This window comes from Miniopterus natalensis, chromosome 1 (assembly GCF_054644295.1).
Source record: "Miniopterus natalensis isolate mMinNat1 chromosome 1, mMinNat1.hap1, whole genome shotgun sequence".
Taxonomy (NCBI): domain Eukaryota; kingdom Metazoa; phylum Chordata; class Mammalia; order Chiroptera; family Miniopteridae; genus Miniopterus; species Miniopterus natalensis.
The window spans coordinates 50,828,414-50,852,282 of NC_142081.1; the positions used below are offsets into that span (position 1 = coordinate 50,828,414).

Below are 23,869 nucleotides of genomic sequence, written 5' to 3' on the forward strand. Positions count from 1 at the left end.
GGGTTTATCGAGGCATTTTATTTATATTCGTTTACTCTAAGTGTCGCCAAGCCAGACGAACCAGGTCTGAGGTCGCGCTGTTGTGGAAGAATAACCTTCCAATCATGGTGGAAGTGATGCTCCTGCCAGACTGTTGCTACAGCGATGACGGGCCCACCACAGACGGGATTGATCTCAATGACCCTGCGATTAAGCAAGACGCATTATTATTAGAAAGATGGATATTGGAGCCAGTTCCTCGACAGTAAGTTGTAGTTCTTAGTAATTCAGGTTTCCCACAACTTTCTATAAATTATTTTAATAATATGTTATTTCTTAGAATCCCTCTTTTCATGTAGTAAAATTTAGATATTTAGTACTGATATAACTTAAAGTGATACCAGTAAATCCACTCCTATGAAAGCAGGGACCCTGAGTGATATGTTTATTTCAGCTTCTGGCTTTCTAAAACTCAGTCATTTTGTGCTTACTGACATTTAGATGATGCTTTTTTTTTTTTTACTTCCCTTAGGAGTGGCGATCGATTTGTTGAAGAGAAGACCCTTCTATTGGCTGTCCGCTCATTTGTGTTTTTTTCTCAATTAAGTGCTTGGCTGAGTGTTTCTCATGGTGCTATTCCACGAAATATTCTTTACAGGTATGTGTAGGCACAAAAAGGACAGTATGTATTCAACTACATTGGTTAGTTGCTGAATCATAGTTTACCTTTTAAGTATTTTATTTCCTTCATTTCTAAATATAAGTAGATAAAATTTACTGCTTTTTTTCCATAGATGTGATTCCATAGATGTGAATCAGTATGAATTTTGTTTCTTGGGTTAACTTTGGTGTGGAATAGTTTTCAGAGGACTTTTATGTTTACTTCATAGAACCAACAGTGAACTTAGTGCTGCCATTACAAATAAAGTAGAAAAACGTCCTGGGCTGCTGAATTTCCACAATAGCAGACTTACTTAATTTTTGGCATTTTGATAACTATAAACATACAAGCTGCTGAACAACTGTCTAATGGTCTCTTTAGGCAGGTGGCCATGAGATAGAGTATCTCTTAATCACCTTGCACAGCAGAATTAGCTGAATCCATTTATTTAGTGGTAAATACAAAGTCCTTTTTTTCTTTCTATTTTGACAAGTAATTTTAAATTATAATATTCTTGAGCTTAAACACTTAAGTGTTCTAGTGTTCTTAAAAAGAAGATCATCTCTATTCCAAACATAATCTACTATACTTCTTATGTTGGTTTTATCAGAAAGACATGCTTGGCAAAGTAGCTAAAAGTAAAAGCTCAATAGTAATTAATGCAAACAAAGATAAGTAAGTGTATGTTTAAAAAAATTTTTAAGAATGCATAATAATAATATATATTTTATAACCCATTGATTCCATATTTTTCTGTGTGATTCTAGAATCAGTGCTGCCGATGTAGACCTACAGTGGAATTTTTCACAGACTCCAATTGAACATGTGTTTCCTGTTCCCACCGTTTCTCACAATGTGGCCTTGAAAGTCAGCGTTCAGTCCTTGCCCAGACAATCTAATTACCCAGTTTTGACCTGTAGTATTCACACTAATATTGGCATTTATGAGAAAAGAATTCAAGAACATGAACTTAAAGCCCATCAGCACCGAAATTCTAATGAAGCAGAACAGTGTAGTACAAACAGTTCACAGCGTCTGTGTAGCAAACAAACTTGGACCATGGCACCAGAAAGCGTATTACATGCAAAAAATGGCAGCCCTCCAGAGTATCCTGCAGCTGTCAGAAACGGCAAACTGTATCCAGGCACTGGCAGTAAATCGGACTATGGGACTTGTCAAGCCAATATTCTGGGCTTCCGTGGTTTAGGAGATAAAAAGTCACACGAAACATCGGTGAGGACTTTAAAGTCATTTTCAATGATTGATCCCAGTGTCTCTAGTCGCCAGAGTTCTTGGCAGTCAGTTGGCGAAACTAATCCTTTAGTATGCTCTTTAATTCAGGATCGGCAAGAAGTGATTGCAAGAATTGCTCAGCATTTGATTCATTGTGATCCAAGCAGTTCACATGTTTCTGGACACGTATTTAATACGCAAGAGACTAGTTCACTTAATTCAAAACTTTTCCGAGTTTCACAAGAAAATGAAAATGTGAGAAAATGTAAAGAAACTTTCTCCATTTCTTTTGGTAGTCCAGAGCTTACCTCCTCAGAAGACACCAATGAGGGGAAGATCCAAGTAAAACCAGAAGTTCCTCGAAATGAAACTTGTGCTTCTAATGGTCTTTATTCTCATCGGTCTGTTGGTGAAACTAACCCTTTAATAGGCTCATTACTCCAGGAGCGGCAAGATGTTATTGCAAGGATTGCTCAGCACTTGGAGCATATTGATCCGACGGCATCACATATACCCCGGCAGCCGTTCCACATGCATGACTCTACTTTGGTTCCTTCTAAAGTATTTAGGAGTTCATATGAAGACAAAAATTTGTTGAAAAAAAACAAAGATGATGCTTCTGTTTCCATTTCTAATACAAAATTTTCCTTGTTAGAAGACTGCAGTGAAGGGGAAAGCTTAATACCTACTAAATCTTTTAGTTCTTTTAAATGCAATAGTAAAGTCAAGTCATCTTTGAAACCTCAAATGAGAAGAAATCTATATCAGGATCAGGACAATCCTAGCGAAGTCATCCAAAGTACGCTTCAAGGGATACAGAACAAAGCCACTAGTTTATTGGCTCCTTCAAATATGTCTCATTGCAAAAAAAATAACTTAGATTCAACAATCAGATTGGAAAATACACTTTCTGAGTGTCAATTTAAGGAGCAAGAAATTAGCAATGGAACTGATAAACGGTATTCAAATGGCAACAGTATTGACAAACAGATTTGCACAAATAAGTATAAGGAAAAAATAATAAAAAATGAAAATTGTAACCCAGATTCTTATAACAATCACCAATTTGATAATCCCAAAAATAATGACTCGAAAATAAAAGTTACTATGTTGGAAATGTCTGGATATTTGAACAAACATGAAAAAAAGTGTTCAGATAAAGACTCGAAAAGGCCTACAACGTGTGAGCAAAATATGCAACTTGATAGTATAGAAAATTATCTCAGTAAAGATAAGGAAGATTTCAAATGCACAAGGCCAGACCAGTTAAAAAATGAACAGGATAAGAAAGAAGATCCAAGTGACGAAAAATTTGGAAACAGTCTTCAGAAAAAGAATATCAATGACTATGTGTCTACATGTGAACGACTGAAGAATACAGAGGTGCTGGTAAGTAATATCTTAGATTTCAAATAGAATTCTTAAACATCTGTTATGGTTTGAATTTTGTTTACAGGAGGTCTAGTTGTAAAGGCCCAAGGTGCCCATTATCTATAGAACATACGGTTTTATATAATAAACCTGCTACAGAGCTAGTATTACTATCCTTGCAAATAACCCACTCACTGAAGAGCAAATGCTAGGTAAATTCTTGTTGTTGCCCTTTTCTGTTTATTTCAATATTATAAACAATTGCTGGAGAGTAAATAGGGAGTCAGAAATAAAATTTATTTTAACGTAACCTAGCTGTTGATTAATTGTTCTGGCAGTGTACGACACAATGGCAGTTTGCCTGTTGCGTTATGCCACTGCTCAGCTAAGGAAGTTAGGGGTGTCTATAGTGAAACCACTAGGCTGTTGGTCAGAATAACTGGGTTCCAGTACTGACTTCACAATTCGGTCCTTGAGTGACTGAATAGGTCACGTAACTTCTAAAAACGTCACTCTCCTTAATTTTAAAATAAGAATGATAAGTCTCTTTTGCCTGTCTCAGAGTTATGGTGACGTTAAAATAATAGATTTTAGAATATTTTGTGAGCCTTTAATTGTAAGATGTAAATAGAAGATATTTATTTCCATTTTATTTGACTTTCCACTAAACCACTTTTTAACTTTATTATTATTAGGCTCAAATTTTATGTATTTCTCTAAGTAGTATCACATTATATGGAAAACTTGATTCAAACTTAAATGGCCTTAGTTTTTCTTCTTTATCATTCAAATTTGTTTTGCTGGACATTAGAGTTTTAAAATTGTGCTATTTTTCCAATTTATATTTTTTAAGAGAAGATCTTATGTCTCTAACAAATGGATTTAATGAAACAGTAGTTTCTAATTTCCTAAAACTATAATTGTCACAAAAGCCTACCCTGGCTTAAGAATATCAGCTTTTCATGATTCTTTCTAGAAACCAATAGGGAAGCTTACTTTGGCCATGGTATTTTTCTTTTTCTTTTTTAATATGTTTTTTATTTTATTGATTTCAGAGAGTGGAAGGGAGAAGGAGAGAGAGAGATAGAAACATCAATGATGAGAGTCGTTGATCGACTGCCTCCTGCACCCCCCCTACTGGAGATCGAGCCCGCAACCAGGGCATATGCCCTGACCAGGAATCGAACGATGACCTCCTGCTTCATAGGTCAACGCTCAACCACCAAGCCACAACATCTGGGCTCGACATGGCATTTTTCAAGCCACTAAGATTCATTTTTTTCATACACATGTTATAAATATAATTATGAATCCCTGGCTGGTGTGGCTCAGTTGGTTGAGCAATATCTTGTCCACCAAGTGGTTGCCGGTTTGATTCCCTGTAAGGGCATGTGCCAGGGTTGCGGACTCAATCCTTATTAGGGGGCATACAGAAGGCAGCTGATGGATGTGTATCAATGTCTCTCTCTCTCCCTTCCTCTCTAAAATCAGTAAAAACGTATTTTTTTTTTTAAATCACGCAGCGTTTACTGTGTGCTCTGGCTCTCTTCTGAATATTTTACCCATGTTGGCTTACTTAATCCTTCCACTTCACTATGAAGTATTATGTTCTATTCTTTTATTTATTGATTTGAGAGAGAGAGAGACATCGATTTGTTTTTCCACTTATTTATGCAGTCATTGATTGATTCCTGTATTTGCCCTGCCCAGGGGTTGAACCTGCATCCTTGGTGTATTGGGACGATGCTCTTACCAACTGAGCTAACTGGCCAAGGCTATGTTCTATTATTAACTCCAGTTTACAAATGAGGGCCCTAGGCCTGGAGAGGTTAAGTAACTTGCCCAACATCACAAAGCTAGTATATGGTAGAGCCAGAACCAAATTTAATCTTTTCTGATTTTTATTCATATGTTTTTGTGAACTTCTGATCTTTGGGTATAAACTTGTCTGAATTCTTAAGAATTAGTTGATTTCCTGTATCACTTCAAAAACATGGAACTGTGTATTGGATATATTTTTTAATTCATGTTTATTATATTGCTGTGTCATGCCCCACCAACTTATATCCTCTGAGAATGCCTCTTGATATTTACATAATTTTATATTTTAGAATATTATGCTATTTTTTCCTGTCTGTGAGTAGTTGTTTTTTTTCACAAATGAAAAGAATCAAGCCCAGCTGGCATGGCTTAGCGGTTGAGCATCGACCTATGATCCAGGAGACTGAGGTTCGATGCCCGGTCAGGGCACATCCCTGGGCTGCAGGCTTTCTCTCCCTCTCCCTTCCTCTCTCTGAAATCAATAAAAATATATCTAATAAAAAAAGAATCAAATATTACCTTACTAGATGCTAAAATCTGAGTATTTATAAATATGACCATATATTGATAAGATATTTGAACATACTTTCTTTAGAATATTTGAGTTTATTCAGCACCTTAGAAAAACTTAGACAATGTTTTCTGATTAAAGTGTATATATATATATAAGGTGTCCTCAAAAAGTGTATACACACTTTAAATAATTATTAGTTCCAGTGGGTTAACTGAAAAGAAAGGAACATCAATTGAGCTATCAGCTGTTAAGTTGTATACACTTTTCGGGACACCTTGTATATGTATGTATGTAGAGATACAGATGTATATAGATCATTAGCTTCACCACCAAGGATGTAATACCTCAGTACATATTAGAAATAAGTCTAAGACCAAAAAATATTACCATTGAAATTATTTTCCAAGCAGAGGACTATGCCACTGAAACATTCAAATGTCTGGCGGAAACATAATTTTCATTCCTTGGATGGAACCTTAACCAGAGCCTTTCATCCTCGGACTGGATTGCCTCTTCTTTCAAGTCCTGTAAGTATTTTCCTCTGATCTCATGTTTAGAGTTTGCAAACATCTAAAATGTGTGCAAATCATTTATCAGCATCATTCTGGTGTAAAAACTCTGAAGACTTCTAGTCAATATGGTGCGCTGAGCTGATAAAAGAAGACCCCTCCTCCTTCCCAAACACAGAAATCCTGGATAAAACATAACACAACTTGTAAAAACATCATGTAGTGTAAGAGCAAGAGAGGTACACCTGTGAATACTAACTTGGGCAAATAATGGCCCTCTAGGATGTCTGAAGTTAAGATAGTGCTAGGGTTTAATGCCCCTGCTGTGACAGGAGTCAAGGCTGCAAGTCTGCTCCAGTCATAGCTGGGACCTAAAAACCAAACTCTTCTTAAAACTAGAAACACGAGTGAACTGCCCTTCTAGAACTGAGAGAAGAGGTAAAAATTCACCTATTTAGTTAGGGGTGCAAGAGGAAGGTGTATAGTAGGTGGGAAAATAAGCCCCCAAAAGAATTTTGACGTAAACCTAAGCCACACATGATAGGAGTTCTGAATTTGTGCTATGAGGTTCACAAACATCTAGCTAAGAAATAACCATAAATTAAATTGAAACCTGTGAAATCCATTGAGTCCCAGCAGAAGAAACATGAAACTATCCCATGTCTATAACCCATGGCACCAAGGATTTATTTTCATGGAAAATAACTCTTGCTGAAGATGATCTCAGAGAAAACACATTACAAAGCACCTTAAAAGAATTGGCAGGAGCAAGAAATGGGAGAATTCACATTTAGGAACCCTATTATCAGAGCAACCTGAAAGAGAGTAAAAATTTTGTTTAAAATAATTCCAAGATATAAATGAAGATAAAGAACATGTGGATTTGAAAGAGAACCAAATAGAAATTCTAAATGTGAAAAATATTATAATTGAAGTATACACACGTGTGTGCATACACATACGGATGGATTAAACAGTGGACTAGAATTACCTGAATGGAGATTTAGTGAATGGATTAGACATATTAAGAAAGCACTTAGAATGATGCACAGAAAGAAGCGAGGTGGTGAGCTATGGAAGGGCTGTGGAAGGTAAAATGAGATACTCAGTGTAAGTCTAGTAGAAATTCTAAAAGGAGGGATGAGTGGAATAAGGAAAATGCAGTATTAGAAGGGGTAAAGGAGAGACTGTTCCAGAGCTGAACAATGAGAGTTTAGATGGAGAGTTTCACATGAAGTGCTGACTACAAAAAATTGTATGGTGTACTTGCACAGCTCTCAAAAATATTGAGGTTGTTTAGCCTTTCAGTATCATCTGGTTTTTCTTAGTCACCAATTAAACTAATCACTCAGATACTTGTACATGATACTAATTCTAGAAACATCTGCCTAACTTGCATGTTGTATATGATTTTTACCTGTAATTTACACTTGGGTCCTTCATTTTTAGGGCATCTTGAGCTAGATGGTTTGTCTTAAATGTAATCTGGTATACAATGGTGCTTCGAACTCCAGAGTGTAGTATTTTTTCAAATCTATTGGCTGCGAAGCCCCAGGCTTCTTGGAAATGCGCGGGGTGGGGGTGGAGGGGAGAGCAGCACAGCTCGCTGGACCCCAGGCTCCCATCACCCTTTAATTTTTTTCTTTTTTTATTTTAAAGTTGTGATTCTTCTATTTCCACTCCCCAAATACAAAAGTATATGAAGCAGAAACATATTATTATATATTGGGATTCCATGTAGGATTTGGTTTTTAAAAAAACTGGTTCTGCTCTCCTTAAAAAAAATCAAAACCTAGTAAAAGTGCTTTTATTAATCCTGTTTTTTCCATACTAGTTAATAAAATAAGAACATAAAGGAAATATGTAATAAAGAACATGATTTTAAGTAAGCTGTTACAGGAGAAAGTTTATTATTTTTAAGATGCAATTAGCTTTCATTTGAAAAGCATTCTCTCAATTCAAGAAAAATTTACAGTCTTTATAAATTTTACAAATGATTATTTTGACCTTAGGTTCCTCAAAGAAAGACACATTCCGGTTGCTTTGATCTGGATTCTTCATTACTACATCTGAAAAGCTTATCATCTAGAAGGTATTTATCTTAAAGTTAATTTGTGTATCTGAAATAGTATTACACAAAATTCTGACCTTTTACGATAAATAATGTCAGCTCTGATAAAAACGTCAACAGATTTTATTTTCCAATTGGCTATCATTTTCAGTGTGATTTCACACACACAGTTGACTTAGGGAGAAATTAATACTACATATGGTTGTCGAAATAAACTTTTAGCATTGGTTTTAACATTGAAGTGGGTTTGTATATTTCTGGTCATTCGCCTCCCCTTTTGCCGTACATTCCTTTGCAAAAAAGTCTCTGCTTTTGCTCCATGTTGACATATAATACTGTCTGTCATTCTTTAAACACATAATTTTGCCTTTGTATTCTCATTTTTAACTAAAAACAAAGATTGAAAAAGGAGACTGCATTATTGTATATTTCCAGTAGGTGCCACTATGTGACATGTTATAAACTCCACCATGAAACGTTCCAGGATGTTATATATATTCTTTATCAAATATTATAACAGTGGTTATAAAATTTAACCAGGAATGTTAAACTAGATATTTCACATCTTAAATTTTGGTTAAATTAATTTTTTATTATGGCAGTTTAAGTAAAATTAATCCCATCATCTTAATTTAATTTAATATGAAAGTACATTAGAAAATATTGCGGTTAATATGTCCATTTGTTGTTTGTTTTTTATTAGTCCTCGGACCTGTTTAAACATTGAAGACCATCCAGAAATTCATGAAAAACCATTTCTGAGTTCTAGTGCTCCACCTATAACAAGTCTTAGTCTCCTAGGAAATTTTGAGGTAATGTTTTTTTAAAGCTATTTTAAGAGTTGAAGTTTCTTAAGCCATACCCAGGTTATAATTTATGTCATTTGTTTATGAAAGGGGAATAAATAAATAAATGGGTTGTATTTTTCCAAAGCCTGGAGATCACCTTCTTTCCTTTTTCTTTCCCCTTTCCCTTACCTTATCATGGGAAGTGAAATTGGGAGAATTGTTAGCAGTGACATCTTAGAATTGGGTACCTTGTAGAGGAGACAGAGGACTTAGGTACAATCAGGTTGGATCAAGGGATCTGTTACTATAGCTGCGGGATAGACTTGACTCTCCTTCTTACCTGGTAAAATTGGCTCTGGGACCCAGGAAGAATGATGGTGTGCAGATAGTAGCCCCTTCATGATCAAGGAGGTTGACTTTTAAAATCAAATAGTTCTTTGTACTCTACTTGCAGTTTCCCTGGAGATCTAAATCTATTCCAAAACAAGGAGTTTTTTGTTTTGTTTTTAAATCAAATGGTTAAAGGTACATGTGCTGCTTTATTTAGTATGGCTATTTCTACTTGGGACCAAGTGTATTATTACAGCTTTAGTTGTCATTAATATAAAAAACAACCTTAAATATGTGCCAGTTAATGACATTTTAAAAGTGATTTTAATTGGTGAATTTTTATGGGAAAATAACTCAAAATTTGTATTTTTAATTGAATAGCTTTATCAGAGTTATGGTGGTTTGCTATATTAACAGTATTGCTTTATTCAAGATAATTTTTTAATATTGAGGCTTTCAAAGTTTATTTTATTTATTTAAAATATATATCTTTATTGATTTCAAAGTGAGGAAGGGGGAGGGGGAGAAAGATAGAAACATCAATGATGAGAGTCATTGATCAGCTGCTTCCTGCACGCCCCCTGCTGGGGATCGAGCCCGCAACCCAGGCATGTGCCCTGACCGGGAATCGAACCCCGATCTCCTGGATCATAGGTCGATGTTCAACCACTGAGCCACGCCTGGCTGGGCTCTTTGAAAGTTTTAGTAGCAACAAAGGAAAATACATTTTATGGTAAGTTAATCTCTTGCATCTCACAGTCCAAGGTGTCAGTTCAGAAATGTTGATCTCTCTATTCTTCTTTGTCATCAATTTAAAATTACATAAGGCCATTGTGAGGGTCAGGTCCTCTGCAGCCTTTGTACAGTATATCCAAGAACATTTATGAGGGGGAAAAGAGAACTTCGATATGTGAAAACCATAGGAAAGGGAAGTTGGTTAAAAGATCAGTACACTGTTCCTTTCACACAATTCTGTGCAGATATGCATACATTTTCACATGACTTAACTGGAAAAACACAGAGAAGTTCTGAGGCTGTCCAACTCATAGGTTCTCTTTAATTTATAATGAATCAGATGCTTTCTCCAATAAATCACTGAAGATATTTATTCTACTTAGTGCATTTGACACTCTATGGTAGTTTTAAAAAGGGGAGAGGATAGACTTGAATAACTAAGCTGACACATTGGCCTAGTTTCATGAAACAGGGCAAAGCCTTACCCTGCAAGGTTGTTGAGGGGAATCTGGATGTTTTGACATTATCTGTGGGGCCTTAGGTGGAGTCTAGAAACTCATTGACCCAGAGTAACTCCCATGTAGAAGGCTATCTATCTGATTTCTAAGGCTAGTTATTTTTTCTTGCTACCTTTTAGAGTTTTCTATCTGATAAGGGGTTAATATCCAAAATATATAAAGACCTCAGACAACTCAATAGCAAAAAAAAATTCTATTAAAGTTCTCTCCAAAAACCTTGTCTTCATCCGTTCTACTCATCTGTCTTGTGAATCTCTTCCATCAATTTTGTCCAGCACAATACTGACAACCAGTAGAAATGGGTTTTTTCCTACATGAGACTCCAGTAATTTCTTCACTATAAAATAGCTTGCATTTTCTAAAATTTTACCTAAGTAGAGTCATTATTTACTTTTTGGGGGGCGAGAGGAGCAGGGAGTTTCTTTCACTCACCTTTATTATTTTGAAGTTACCCATGTTGTCCTGTGTATCAAGAGTTCATTTTTTGTTGTTGCTGTTATGTGGATATATAGCACAATTTGCTTATTGATTCCCCTCATTCTAGACATTTGGGTCTAGAATCCAGTTTTAAGCTATTACAAATAAAGCTGCTATGAATATTCATGTTTTTGCGCAGACATAAGTTTTCATTTTGCTTGGGTAACTACCTAGGAATGGAATGTCTGGGTAGTATAGTAGGTGTATGTTTAACTTTTTCAGAAGCTGCCAAACTGCTTTCCAAAGTAGTTATAATATTTCCAATTCCCACCAACAGTGTATGACAGTTCTAGTTCCTCCACATTTTTGCCAATGTTTGCAATGGTCAGTCTTTTTTTTTTTTTTAAACATTCAAAGCTGTGTTTAAATGAGTTTCCTTAAGGCCAAACTGTATATTCTACATTTGGATTCCATGGAATTCTCTTAATATTCTTTAATTTTATTTTTCAGTTACAGTTTACATTCAATGTTATTCTGTATTAGTTTCAGGTGTAAGCATAGTGGTTAGACAGTCATATGCTTTATGAAGTGTTCCACTCAGTATTTCCAGTACCCGCCTGACACCATACATAGTTATTACAATATTATTGGCTACATTTCCTATGCTGTACTTAACGTTCCCATGACTATTTTGTAACTACCAATTTGTGCTTCTCAATCCCTTCACCTTTTTCACCCATCCCCAACTCCCCTTCCCTCTGGCAACTATCAGTCTGTTCTCTGTATCTATGAGTCTGTTTATTTTGTTTGTTCATTTATTTTGTTCTTTCGATTCCACATATAAGTGAAATCATATGGTACTTCAATGGCCAGTCTTTTTATTTTAGCCATTCTAGTGTGTGGGTAGTGCTATAGTACTGTAGGTTTTTTTGTTTGTTTTTTAGAGAGAGGAAGAGGCGGGTGCTCTGTGAGGATTAACAGAATTTTTGATACTATACCTGCTCTGGTAGAGTTTGGTTGGGGGGTGTTGTTGTTTGTTGTTTTACAGAAATAAGAATGACATATTAAACAATTAGGTCTAACTAATGGTGAAGTTCAAGGAGAGTTCAGCATGGGTTGGAACAGTGAGAGGAGGCCAAACTTTATAGGATGGTAGAAGAAGGGCAGGGGAGGTTTAATTTCAGGTCAGATGAACATCTGAAATGAGGGCATGGCAATGGTAGCAACCATTTTTCTAGTGCCATAAGGCATAGTAATGTATTTCTTGAAGTAGAAAACAGAATCAGTGTGTTAACTTTTTAAATGTATATCTTAAAAGTTATTTTATCTTCCAGGAATCCGTCTTGAACTATCGTTTAGATCCTCTCGGCATTGTTGATGGTTTTACTGCCGAGGTAGGGGCAAGTGGTGTTTTCTGCCCCACACACTTGATTCTTCCAGTTGAAGTGTCATTCTACAGTGTCTCCGATGATAACGCTCCCTCTCCATACATGGCAAGTATTTTTTAAATTGTCTTTTTCTTCTACAGTCAACCAACTTAATGGCAAATGTCTTTAAGTTTAAAGAGACTGAGGACTGCTTTGGTGCAGTGCTTGATAATATGAAGTATTTCCTAAGAGAAAATTGAAGGCTGGCTAGAGACTAATTAATAAACCAAACAAAATGTTACCTCACAACTTCTTTCTGTGCTAGCTCTAACAGTAGCTATCCTCTTTAGCATTTGACGGTGGTGCTGAAAATTTACCTGTTTCTATGTGATTTGAAAAACACAAAAAAGATAAAAATTTGATTGGTGACATTATAATTCCATATCTTGCTGAGTTCACACAAATTCTCAAGTGCTTACTGTGCACTGTGCTCCCAAAGGGTTGCCTTCACATGTGATCCTCATCTCAGCAGAGTTTAGGTAAAGATTTGGTAGCCTAAGGCTTCTGTGAGGCCCTTTTACCCACGTTCTCCTGTTTGGTTTGTGTTTGGACCATTTTCTTGTAATCCTAGGGTCCTTTAGAATATTAGCTATTTCTGACTGTGTGCTAATGTTTTACTGGAGAGTAAGGTAGCTAACAGGAATTAGAGCACAGTTTTGAGCCTTCCAGTTCTATGATTTCATCTTTCCCATTTCTTATTCCAGTGGGTTGAGCATAAAATAAGCTTTCAACTGCAAAAATGCTCCTGAGTCCTGGAGTGTGATTAGTATCAGCCTTTTCCCAAAACACAGAGAGGAAGAAGTGGCTAGCAATGCAAGTCTATAAGCTTTTACAGAGACTGTATAAAATGGAGCCAGAGCTGGGATTTCATGTTTGGTCTTACTTTGAGAAATATATATTGCTATAGGCATAGAAATATACAGCTCTTGTCTTGTTATTTGAATGTCCTAGCTCCCACCTGGCTCAATTGCTTCCTCTCCCCCGTCTTTTAGATTTTCAAGGACATTAATAACAGTGTCTTTTGTTATTAATAAAAGTTGTGAGAAGGGAATTCTACATAATTGAGAAACAACAAAGGAAAGGAAGTTTTACTTTTTTTAGAGACCTAAATATAGCCTACTTATCATTGGCCCAGATTTTTCAAGGAAGCCTTTCTCCATTCTAAGGGTGAAAATTGCAGTCAAGGTACTGATCAGCATTTCATACTTTGATAGAAAAAGCAAACTTGTGTCTGCTCATTTATTCAAAGCTTTATTTTCCCAATAATATTTACACTTGTGGATCATAATCATACTGATGCACAACATTGGTTACTATGAAAAACAGGGCCCGCTCCTTTACAAACCTGCCCATTATCACATAAGCCACCTGTTATCCATTTACCATAAAAAGAGTATCTATTTTTACAGTGTAATTTTGAAAAAATAACTGCTAATTAATATAATGGAAAGTACCATTGAGATAAGTTCAATATCAGGATAAAAGTGTATCATACTGGAATGCTTACAATATTAGAGTATAACTGTGAAGATGTCCATCTTGCTTTACCAGGACATTCAAGAAGTCTTATCGGCTTCACATATTCTACTGGTACAGTGATAGAGAATTGAAAAATAAGGTCTAAAATACTGTAATCTGTGATTGTATACAGAGTCCCGATAACTGTGAGAATGGCTGAGAAATAAGATAAAACAGTGACTTGACTAAAAATCAGCTCAAATGTCTTCAAATGAAATTCATGAACAAGAGGTCATTTGAACTATGCTTTAAAAAAGCAAAACAGCATTAATCTTTGACCTTGGTTGATATCTAAAAAATGAAGGATTAAGAAAGAGATAAAGGATTTTGTCACTGTCGTCAGAAAATACACACAAATGTTTGCAGATTTTGAATAGATACTGGAAAGCATATAAATCAGGTTATTGAGTTAGTATATTCTTAAAGAATATCTGATTTGCTTTTTTCTGATAATATTCAATAAATTTTCCATTGTGTAATTTTTTTTCTAAGTCAGGTTTACTCATTAGAAATGGGTTCCCTTTGCAAATGATGCAGCCCAAATCTTAGACCACAGATCATTCCTACTGTAAATTAATAAAATTAACCTTTTTCTTCAGGGAATTTTATTTATATATTGGTAATTCTGTTTTCAAAGTACTGATCATATTTTGATAAGATAATCCATATCTCAGGTCAGCAGAGCTGAGACACCAAACTACTATTTGTTACTCTAATAATAACCTTGGCATCTCTCATGACAAATTACACAAATGACTCAGAAAGGTAAATTTTTAGCACAAAAAATTCTGTCTTTGTGGTGTAGAAGTGGTGCAAGACTTTTCATTAAATAATTCCTTAAGGATTAACTTAAAGCTATGTAATATCTCTCTCCATTTGGGTGTCAGTGGTAAAAATGTTCTTTGGGTGTTATATAATATGGCAACTTCACAGTTTAGAAACTATTACATGGTGGAACCAAGCAGAAAGGTCTAAAGGAGGTATGCCAGTAGCAAATTTGTGGTATAACTTATATTATCATCATATTAAGTAACCAAATTAAGATAAAATTCTTTGTTTTACTTAGCTCTGTATAGTCTCTATTAAACAATAATTTGAGAATAAGTTTTTATATAAGATTTGACCCAATTCATTTATCTTAACCTTTCTATTCCATCCTAAAATGCCAGAAGTACAGTAACTTTTTCTACATAGAAATATTGATACGCCAACCAATTAAAATATTAAGCAACAACAACTTTAGTAATAATAATAGAATTCCAAATAATTTCTCCATTCCTTTCTAATTCCTTATTTGCCAATGACATACAGGTCTTACATTGCTTAGAAATTGTAAAGTGTTGCCCTGGCCAGTATGGCTCAGTTGGTTGGGCATCATTCCGTGCATTGAAAGGTCTCGAGTTCGATTCCCGGTCAGGGCACATGCCCAGGTTTCAGGCTCGATACCCAGTGGGGGGTGTACCGGAGGCAGCTGATCAGTGTTTCATTCTCACATCAATGTTTCTTGCTCTTTCTCCCTCTCCCTTCTTCTCTTTTTAAAAATCAATAGAAAATCTTAAGAAGTTGTAAAGTGTCGCCTTAAACTTGAAGGTTAAAAAAATATATATATTCTTGGCATGCTTCCCCTCCCGGGAGCTTGCCCGCACCTTTCCCTTCCCCCTCTTCTTCCCTCTCAGGCACGCATCTCCTAAACTCTAAGGGTTCCTACGAGACTTGCAACCAAGGGACCAATGGGCAGTGTCAGCTTGTCCCGGGCTAACCCCCTGAGCCTGTCTCCCCCCTTCTTCTGTCCTAAGCCTTCCTTGTTTCACTGTCCCCCAGCTTTAATAAACATACTCTCAAAAAATAAAACACCTATATTTGTTCTTCATAAATTTATTTAGTTACTATTGTCATGTTCTGAAAACTATTATAATTCTATGTATTAAAGAAAATAAATATAGGCTTGATAGTAGTTTCTGAGTTACCAGTTTTCCTTTATTTGTTTAGGGGAGGGTAGCAAGGAAGAACAGTAATGCATTGCCTGTAGCAATGTGATTATAAAGGTAGCTATTATTTATATATATTTTACTTTTTTCCCCTGGAACTAGGAAGAAGAGGGGCAGTGCATACCATAGCATTTTTCAGATAGAGCAGATTGTAGGAGAGAAAGTGTTTAAAGCTTCATTGCTGTTTTGGTTAGGAATGCAATTTGTTGATACATTGTTTTCATGTATAAATGACCATGGGATAAATCGTATTTGTCAAGAACCATGTTTCTTCTCAGTGCCCATTTTCATGAACATTTCCCAATATTAGCATGTTAATTTAACAATCCGATATCAAGTGCCATTCACTGGAGTTGTGATATTTCCACGTCGGAGTCTGTTTTCCTTTTACCTTCGTCCATTCTTTCTTACCGACCCCCTCACCCCCTGCCCTGGCCTGCCTTTCAAACACAGGGATGTTGCCTGATGGGACAGTCCTGTTTTATATTTACTTTTACATAAGGTTGACATGTTTTGACGTATACAACATAAAATGATGGGATATGAAATGTGGAGCAATGCAATTATTCTACTTAACTACTCAAAAGAAAACTATTAACCCAGTTAAAACAATGGAATCAGCGTTCTTTTCTCAAAGCTACCTGAGAGTTAAGTATCACAACCGCCGCCTGTTGTCATTTGGTTATCCTGGTTATCCAGGAATTTTCACACATTCAGTTACAGCTTCCCTTGTTTTAATTTGTATTTCTTTCCCATTTGGGGACTGCTGCAATGATTAGAACATCCTTCTCAAGAAACTGTGTCATATAGCACAGCAGTGCTTCTCAGATGTTAATGTGCATATGATGTCATATGGGAAACTGGTTAAAATGCAGATTTGATTTGGAGTCTGGGGAGAAGCCAGTAATTCTGCATTTCTAACAAGTTCACAGGCGATAATGATGATGCTGGCCTTTCTCTAATCTATATGACTGAAGAATTGACTGCATTTTTGGCCAAGACTTAGATCCTTCCACATTCCTGACTTTTTATATGTCCAAAGATCAGTATATTATTTTGCTTCATTTTCCTCCCCCCACAAGGTGCAAGGGAGTAATCCCATCATCTCCATTTGTCCTTTTTAGTTAAGGAACTTCTTACTTCTATATCTTATATCTTAATAGAAATTGCAAGCAGCGTGGTGTTATGTGATTGTTATTTATTTCATATATTGTTATTTATTATATATTTGATGTTATATATTATGTATTGCAACACCTCCAAGAAAAACAGTAAATTGTTTTCATACCAGTGGGACTTTCACTATTTCATACTATAGAATGTATCTCTATTAATGCAATGTGAATGTTTTCCTAGACAAATAGAATTCTGAAATTTTAGTAATTACACAATTTATTATTTTAGTCTTTTACATACGTATGCCTCAATTTGTACTCAATTTGTCTTCTTTTATTTCAAGGGTGTGATTACTTTAGAGTCCCTTGGTAAAAGGGGTTATCGAGTACCTCCTTCAGGAACAATACAAGTGGTATGTGTTTTATAGCCTACAATTGCAATAATCATTCTCTCACATACATATAGAACTTAGCCCTTTCTCCTGCTACTGCTGCTGCAACAACCTTGGTAAGTAACAGTGGGGCTGCAGCTTTGTTTGGAGCTTCCCTGCTCTGCCCCAGGAATGACCATTTGGGGACCTCCATAAAAGGAAAGCATTAATAAGCTAAGCAAGGTGAATGCAGTAGAAACATAGTACATGACAGTTTATATAACTTCAATAGAGCTATTTTCAATATAATCAGACCTAGCATTACCTGTGCCTTCTATTTAAAACAGTAAGCCAGAGTGAGATCAACTGATTCAAAAGGAGACCCCAAATATTAGAATTGCTTTGGCAGGAAGACTTAGGAAACAAAATTACATATCGCTAGGGTAAGAGTCTACATTGAGCCCAGCCGGGCTTGGCTCAGTGGTTGAGCGTCGACCTAGGATCCTGGCGATCGAGGTTCGATTCCCAGTCAGGGCACATGCCCGGGTTGTGGGCTAGCCGATCAGTGACTCTCATCACTGATATTTCTATCTCTGTCTCTCCCTCTCCTTTCCTCTCTCTGAAATCAATAAAGATATATATATATAAAAAAAAAAAGAGTCTACATTGATCTAATGAGGTGGTTATGCAGAATGCAGTCTGACAGAAGTGAGGGCAGAGAAGGCATGTTTCCTTTCAGTCTAGGTGTTGATCTAGTTTGGGTTCAGGAGAACTCTTCCAGCCCAGAGCAATCCTTCATCATCCTTGCTCTTAGGTTCTCAGAAGAGTAATTTAGATATCAAGGCCACTCTGCCACTCAGTTCATCTCCAAGTCAGACCCAGGATAATCTTGAAAGCCCAGAAGTCTATCTATTGCAGAGTTGGCCTTTACAGACTAAAAAGAGTGTCACTGATATTTGTGAATTATACTTTGATAAAGCTGAAATTAAAAAAAAAAAAAAAAAAAAAAGTCCAGTGAATTCCTCTCACTTAGGATCTGGTGTAATTCAGCAAGCCTTTTTGTGACCTTTGGCTTCAGTGTGATCAGTGCTCATCAGACCACCTTTATTGATCACCTTTGTTCCAGTACAGCAAAGGAGCCTATACAATTGTTTATTGCATATCATACAGGATTGAAACAGTACTATGCAATATATATGTGTGTGTGTATTGCAGTATATACATATATATGTTTTGTTGAGGAAGAATCAGTGTATATTAAAGTAAAATTTTTATGTTGAATGGAAATCTTGAACTAAAAGAATGGTAGTCTCTTCTCTTGCCCCTGGCAGTATAGCGCATGTGAAAGTGTGAGTTGCTGGAAAGCTAGTTATCTTAGTAATGGGGCATAAACACAAAACAGCACGCTTACCTCTTATTTGAAGAATGCCAACTTTAATGGTTAATTTTAAATATGAAATTTATATATATGCCTTTAATTTCTTACATAGTTTACATATAAACGTGGATTGAACACACTGGCTTGCTAGTTGTGTAGTTTGTTGAATGTATTAGCCTTAATCTTAAGACTCACTAGATTTTTAAAAATTGGATCATAATATTGATATATTTCTCATTTTGATTCAGTGAGTGATGTCCAGTGCCACGGATGAGCTTCAGAAAGCATGGGCACCAAGTTACCTATTGATGTGTTGGTAATTTGGTTAAAGTCAGATCAGCAACCTGGGATTTTGTTTATAAATCAGTATTTTTAAAAATAATATTCCTTTGAATAGTCATAGCAGAGTACCAGTTGAATTTAATTCAGTCTTTACCAAGGATACGTATTTTGGTCTATTTATGCTATTGATGATGATGTTTAAATGTGTTACTGCAGTTTTTGAAATGAGAACATGTTTTATTTAGCCTACTTTGTAACTAATAGTAATAAATTTTATTTTCTAAACTTAGAAGCATTTCAAATAAAAAAGGCCTCTTTTTTGAGAACATTCTTTAAATTTTATAATAACCGTATGTACTCAAAACACTGAAAAGCCTAGTTTTACCAAGCTTTTATTTTTTAAAAATTCTGTTTACTCACTATTAAAATGTGAGGAAAATTAAAATTGTATTTTGAGAAATATGTACACTTTAATGAAGCTAATGTTTGAAATAAATGAATTGGAATGTTTTCATCCAGTGAGCATGTATTTTGCTTAATCTAGTGGAATGATTTCTTAAAATATGAATGAGGAGTAAAACCTATGTATTGTCTATTATTAATATGAAATTTATGACTAAAAGATTTTGATTTGCTTTAGGATTTTATATTACTGTTAAATAAAAAATATAAATTGAACCGTTTTTTAAAATAATGAGTATCAGCTCATCAACTTATGAAATTTTAGTAACTCTAGTCCCCCAAACTGAATTATATCCACTGGCATTAATTTATTATTTAAAAATCTATTTTATTGGCACAACCATTTTGAGTCAAATCAACAAATCACCGTTTTTAAAAAATAATTTCTGTATTGTTTCTTCAGACCTTATTTAATCCCAATAAGACTGTGGTGAAGATGTTTGTTGTGATATATGACTTACGAGATATGCCAGCCAATCATCAGACATTCCTACGACAAAGAACTTTTTCTGTACCGGTTAAACAAGACGTGAAGAGGAGTGTTAATAAAGAGAACATCCGACATACGGAAGAACGGTTATTACGCTACCTCATACATCTGAGGTAATGTTTAAAATGAAGATAAAAATGTTACTTTAGAAGAACTCTAAAATTTTTGGTTTATTTTAAAAACTGTCACTCTAACTAGACCAGTGCCCCTTGGAATTTGCTTAACTTGCAAACTCTGATGATATGCCAAGATGCAGAAAACACATGGCATGCCTCCTGTAGTCATTATTACTTCTTGAATTGGGAGTGTTTTTCATTTATAGCTGTATAATGCAAAATATTTTATATCAAAGCAATAATGTTTAATAGAATTATAATATGAGCCATATATGTAGTTATATGTTTTCTAGTAGCTACATTAAAAAATATTAAGAGAAAGGAAAGATTAATATATTTTATTTAACCCAGTATATCCAAATGTTATTTGAATAGATAATCAATATAAATATTATGGGTGAGATATTTTATATTATTTATTATAATAAATATAATATTTATTATAAATATGAATGAGATAGTTATATTCTTCATTATTTATACCAAATACTTAAAATCAAGTATGTATTTTACACTAACGGCACAATTCAATTTAAACTAGCCATATTTTAAGTGCACAGTAGCCACATGTGGCTAGTGGCTGCTGTATTAGGGGAGTTATTAACATTCATTCGTTCATTCATTCATTCCACAAATATGTGTTAGGCATTTTTCTAGGCACCAGGATACCATTGTAACAAAATCTCTGTTCTCATAGAGCTATTAGTCTAGTGATTCCATTAGAAATACCTTTTCCTCTAAGTTTTACTACCGTGCTCACAGCTGTAGGTTGTGAGAAAGCACTTGTTTGCCCTTGAGGTCCAAGTTGCCAGCATCCTAGAGTAAAGTTTTCAGATCCGAAGTCCTAGTATAGCTCTCAGGACTAATGAGCAAGTCTATTGGTTAAGAGAGAGCTCAATAGTTTCTTGCCTGTAACTCTATTCTTAATATTTTTCTGATGCCATTCAAACTAAGTCCTCAATCATATCGGTGGCAGGAATTCATCTTAGTTTAACGTCTTACTTCAAGAGCCCTAGTCATGAGGAGGAGGCATCTTTCATCCAGGGCCCAGGCAGAGGCCCTCTTTACTCTATTACTGATGGTGACTGTCCACTATCTTTCAATAGATTGCCTGTGGTGATTTAGTGTAAGGAGTCAGCTGTACACTTAAGTCCTATACTTGAAAATGTCTGTTAAGTTAATTGCCTGCCTCCCCCCGCCAAGCACTGCTTAATTGGTACTCTTACCTTGGGGTCTTCTGCCTGGTGTTCTGTAACCTAAGGACATGTTGAACCAGCGCAATGTATTTACACCCAACTTGACACTACCTGACATGAGCCTCATGGGAAATCTACAAATTGTGGGAATGAAAAACATACTAAAATAGACTTGGAAGACTTTTAAAGAGAGAAATGGTATAAAATAGTAGACTGTAAGAATAGCTCCCAGCCCAATCTAAGAAAAGATTCAACTCTCTTTACACTTCCATCTTATACCATTCCTCTTTTTAAAATATACATATATATATATATATATATATATATATATATATATATATTATATATATATTATATATATATGTCTTTATTTCAGAGAGGGAAAGAGAGAGGGAGAGAGAAACATCAATGATGAGAGACAGTCATCAATGATGAGAGACAGTCATTGATCGGCTGCCTCCTGCACGCCCCCTGCTGGGGATCGAGCAGCAACCCGGGCATGTGCCCTGACCGGGAACTGAACCATGACCTCCTGGTTCATAGGTCTACACTCAACCACTGAGCCATGCTGGCTGGGCTATACCATTCCTCTTGAAGTTTTAACAACCATAGCCATATGTAACCAACATTTACCAAAGTAAAAATCAGCTACCCCCAGCTTTTATTACCCCTACATAATGATTAGATACTTTAAATGCTCTAAAGAAACCTCTTTGCACAGTACAGCGTCGTTCCCAAAGCTCCCCATGTTCTTCAGGTTGAGATGATGAAAACCTTCACAGAGAGGAAAAGAGTGAGACAGTGAAGGAGATCCGCTTTAACATATACAGCTGACCACCAGATTATTCAGCTACTGTAGGAATAAAAACCATAAATCCAGAGTATATTTCTGCTATGCAAAGGAAAACCAGAGAAATTAGCACTAAAGGCTGTGTTTGACTATCTGCCAGATAAGTTTATGTGATTAAAGATTCTAGTGTCCTCCCTGCATTGTGCTATAAATATTAATTAGCAGGGGATAGAAACTGTTCCTTATACAGTTTTGATAACCATTTTTGTTTCACTGCTAACTTTTAAATGATTTCTACTGATGGCTAGGCTTTATTAGGTAGCCACTGCTAATGATAGCAGACCTTTCTCATCTTACGATTGTCCTCAAAACTTGATTATTTTCAGTGGGGACTTTTCAAGTGTGGAATCAATTCTAATGTACTCAAAATTGTGGGAGGGCAAGTTGTGTGAAATAGATCAACCTGTGTTGCTAGAAGATGCTAGAGCTGCAAAGCCCAAGTTTAGTATGACTGATGCGAACTGAAATTTGACACTGTAGGTGTCATGAGGAAAGGTGCATGCGATGTGGTGTCAGGGGTGAAAGGTAGGAGTATATGTGCCGCATTTACAGAAGGGAGCATCTCTGGGATTGTACAAGGAAAAGGAGCTTATAAAGTGTTTAGGGAGTAGCAAGGGAGAGCACTTAAATAGCAGCACATGCTTTGGCAATGTAAGACTTTACGTTAATCTTGTTAAAACGTTACTATTAACTTCATAGTGTGGCAAAGACTAATTCTTCCTACATTTAAAATTCAATTATTTGGGGGTTTTGCTTTGTTTTGTTTTAACAACTCAATCCCTAAGTGATGCATCTTTTTGTCTGTTTATTTAGGTTCCAGAGTTCTAAATCTGGAAAGATCTACCTCCATAGGGATGTACGGCTCCTGTTCTCCAGAAAGTCAATGGAAGTTGATAGCGGTGCTGCGTATGAACTCAAATCTTACACTGAATCGCCAACAAACCCTCAGTTTTCACCGAGATGTTGATAAGGAGTGACAGTTTAAAGTATTTGCTCAGTACCCAAGTTTGAAAGTAAAAATTAGCGTAGAACGGAGTGTACCAAATTAACAACCAGGAGAGCTGATCCTCTCCTGTTATCCTGGACCAGTTTTTATTAAAGGATTCCTGGAATGAGATCCACATATTCCAAGTAGACTGGAAACACTCATGTCCTAAGCCTTTTTGTACTGTTGAAACCACTTCATGGGACATGTTGCAATAGCAAAACCCCCCGTTAGATTAGTGTTTACACATTTTACTTCTCAGTTATTTAATATTTAATGTTTTACTTAATACTCAAGTGATGTTTGTCTCTAGTGTTCTAATGTAGCACAAATCCTATGTAAAATCATACTATGTATTTTTGACGTTAATGTTGAAATCTGAAATATATGCACAAGTCTTTAATTTTGTGTGATGTGTTTTAAGTATTATTCATTTAAGTTACTGAAAAGGAGAATGAAATATTGAGCTTCTTTAAGATTAACGCACTATGCAAGCATGTGTACTTTTTATATCCCCCAAGTTTAGTTTTGAAAACACCCCTTCCAGGTTGCTGTCTCACATGGTAGTCCTCTGACATTCTGTGTTGGCAGTGCAATGTGGACTGAGCTGCTTCACATCCCCTTGCGAGTGCAGTTATCATGCCCATTCATAATCCCCCTGGGATCCCTTATCCTCAGAACAGTTCTATTTTTCCTTAATCACTACTACAGAGGCTTTACATGAAATTGCTGTCCCATGCTAGA

The 23,869-nt window shown here is 35.7% G+C and overlaps 1 protein-coding gene across 2 annotated transcripts in view; it reads left to right on the forward strand.

Annotated features, from left to right (window-relative positions):
• Positions 1–23,528, forward strand: part of ATOSA (atos homolog A) — a 77,670-nt gene extending 54,142 nt beyond the window's left edge. The window contains exons 3-12 of one of the 2 annotated variants that reach the window (XM_016224875.2): positions 42–244; positions 512–637; positions 1,408–3,262; positions 5,987–6,106; positions 8,101–8,180; positions 8,863–8,971; positions 12,282–12,440; positions 17,340–17,408; positions 19,892–20,091; positions 22,954–23,528. In XM_016224875.2, the coding sequence (XP_016080361.2) occupies positions 42–244; positions 512–637; positions 1,408–3,262; positions 5,987–6,106; positions 8,101–8,180; positions 8,863–8,971; positions 12,282–12,440; positions 17,340–17,408; positions 19,892–20,091; positions 22,954–23,107 (3,075 nt within the window). In that variant the 3' untranslated portion in view covers positions 23,108–23,528. The remainder of the gene's footprint in view (positions 1–41; positions 245–511; positions 638–1,407; positions 3,263–5,986; positions 6,107–8,100; positions 8,181–8,862; positions 8,972–12,281; positions 12,441–17,339; positions 17,409–19,891; positions 20,092–22,953) is intronic. The other variant, XM_016224871.2, reaches the window with a different exon arrangement.
• The last annotated feature ends 341 nt before the right edge of the window (positions 23,529–23,869 follow it).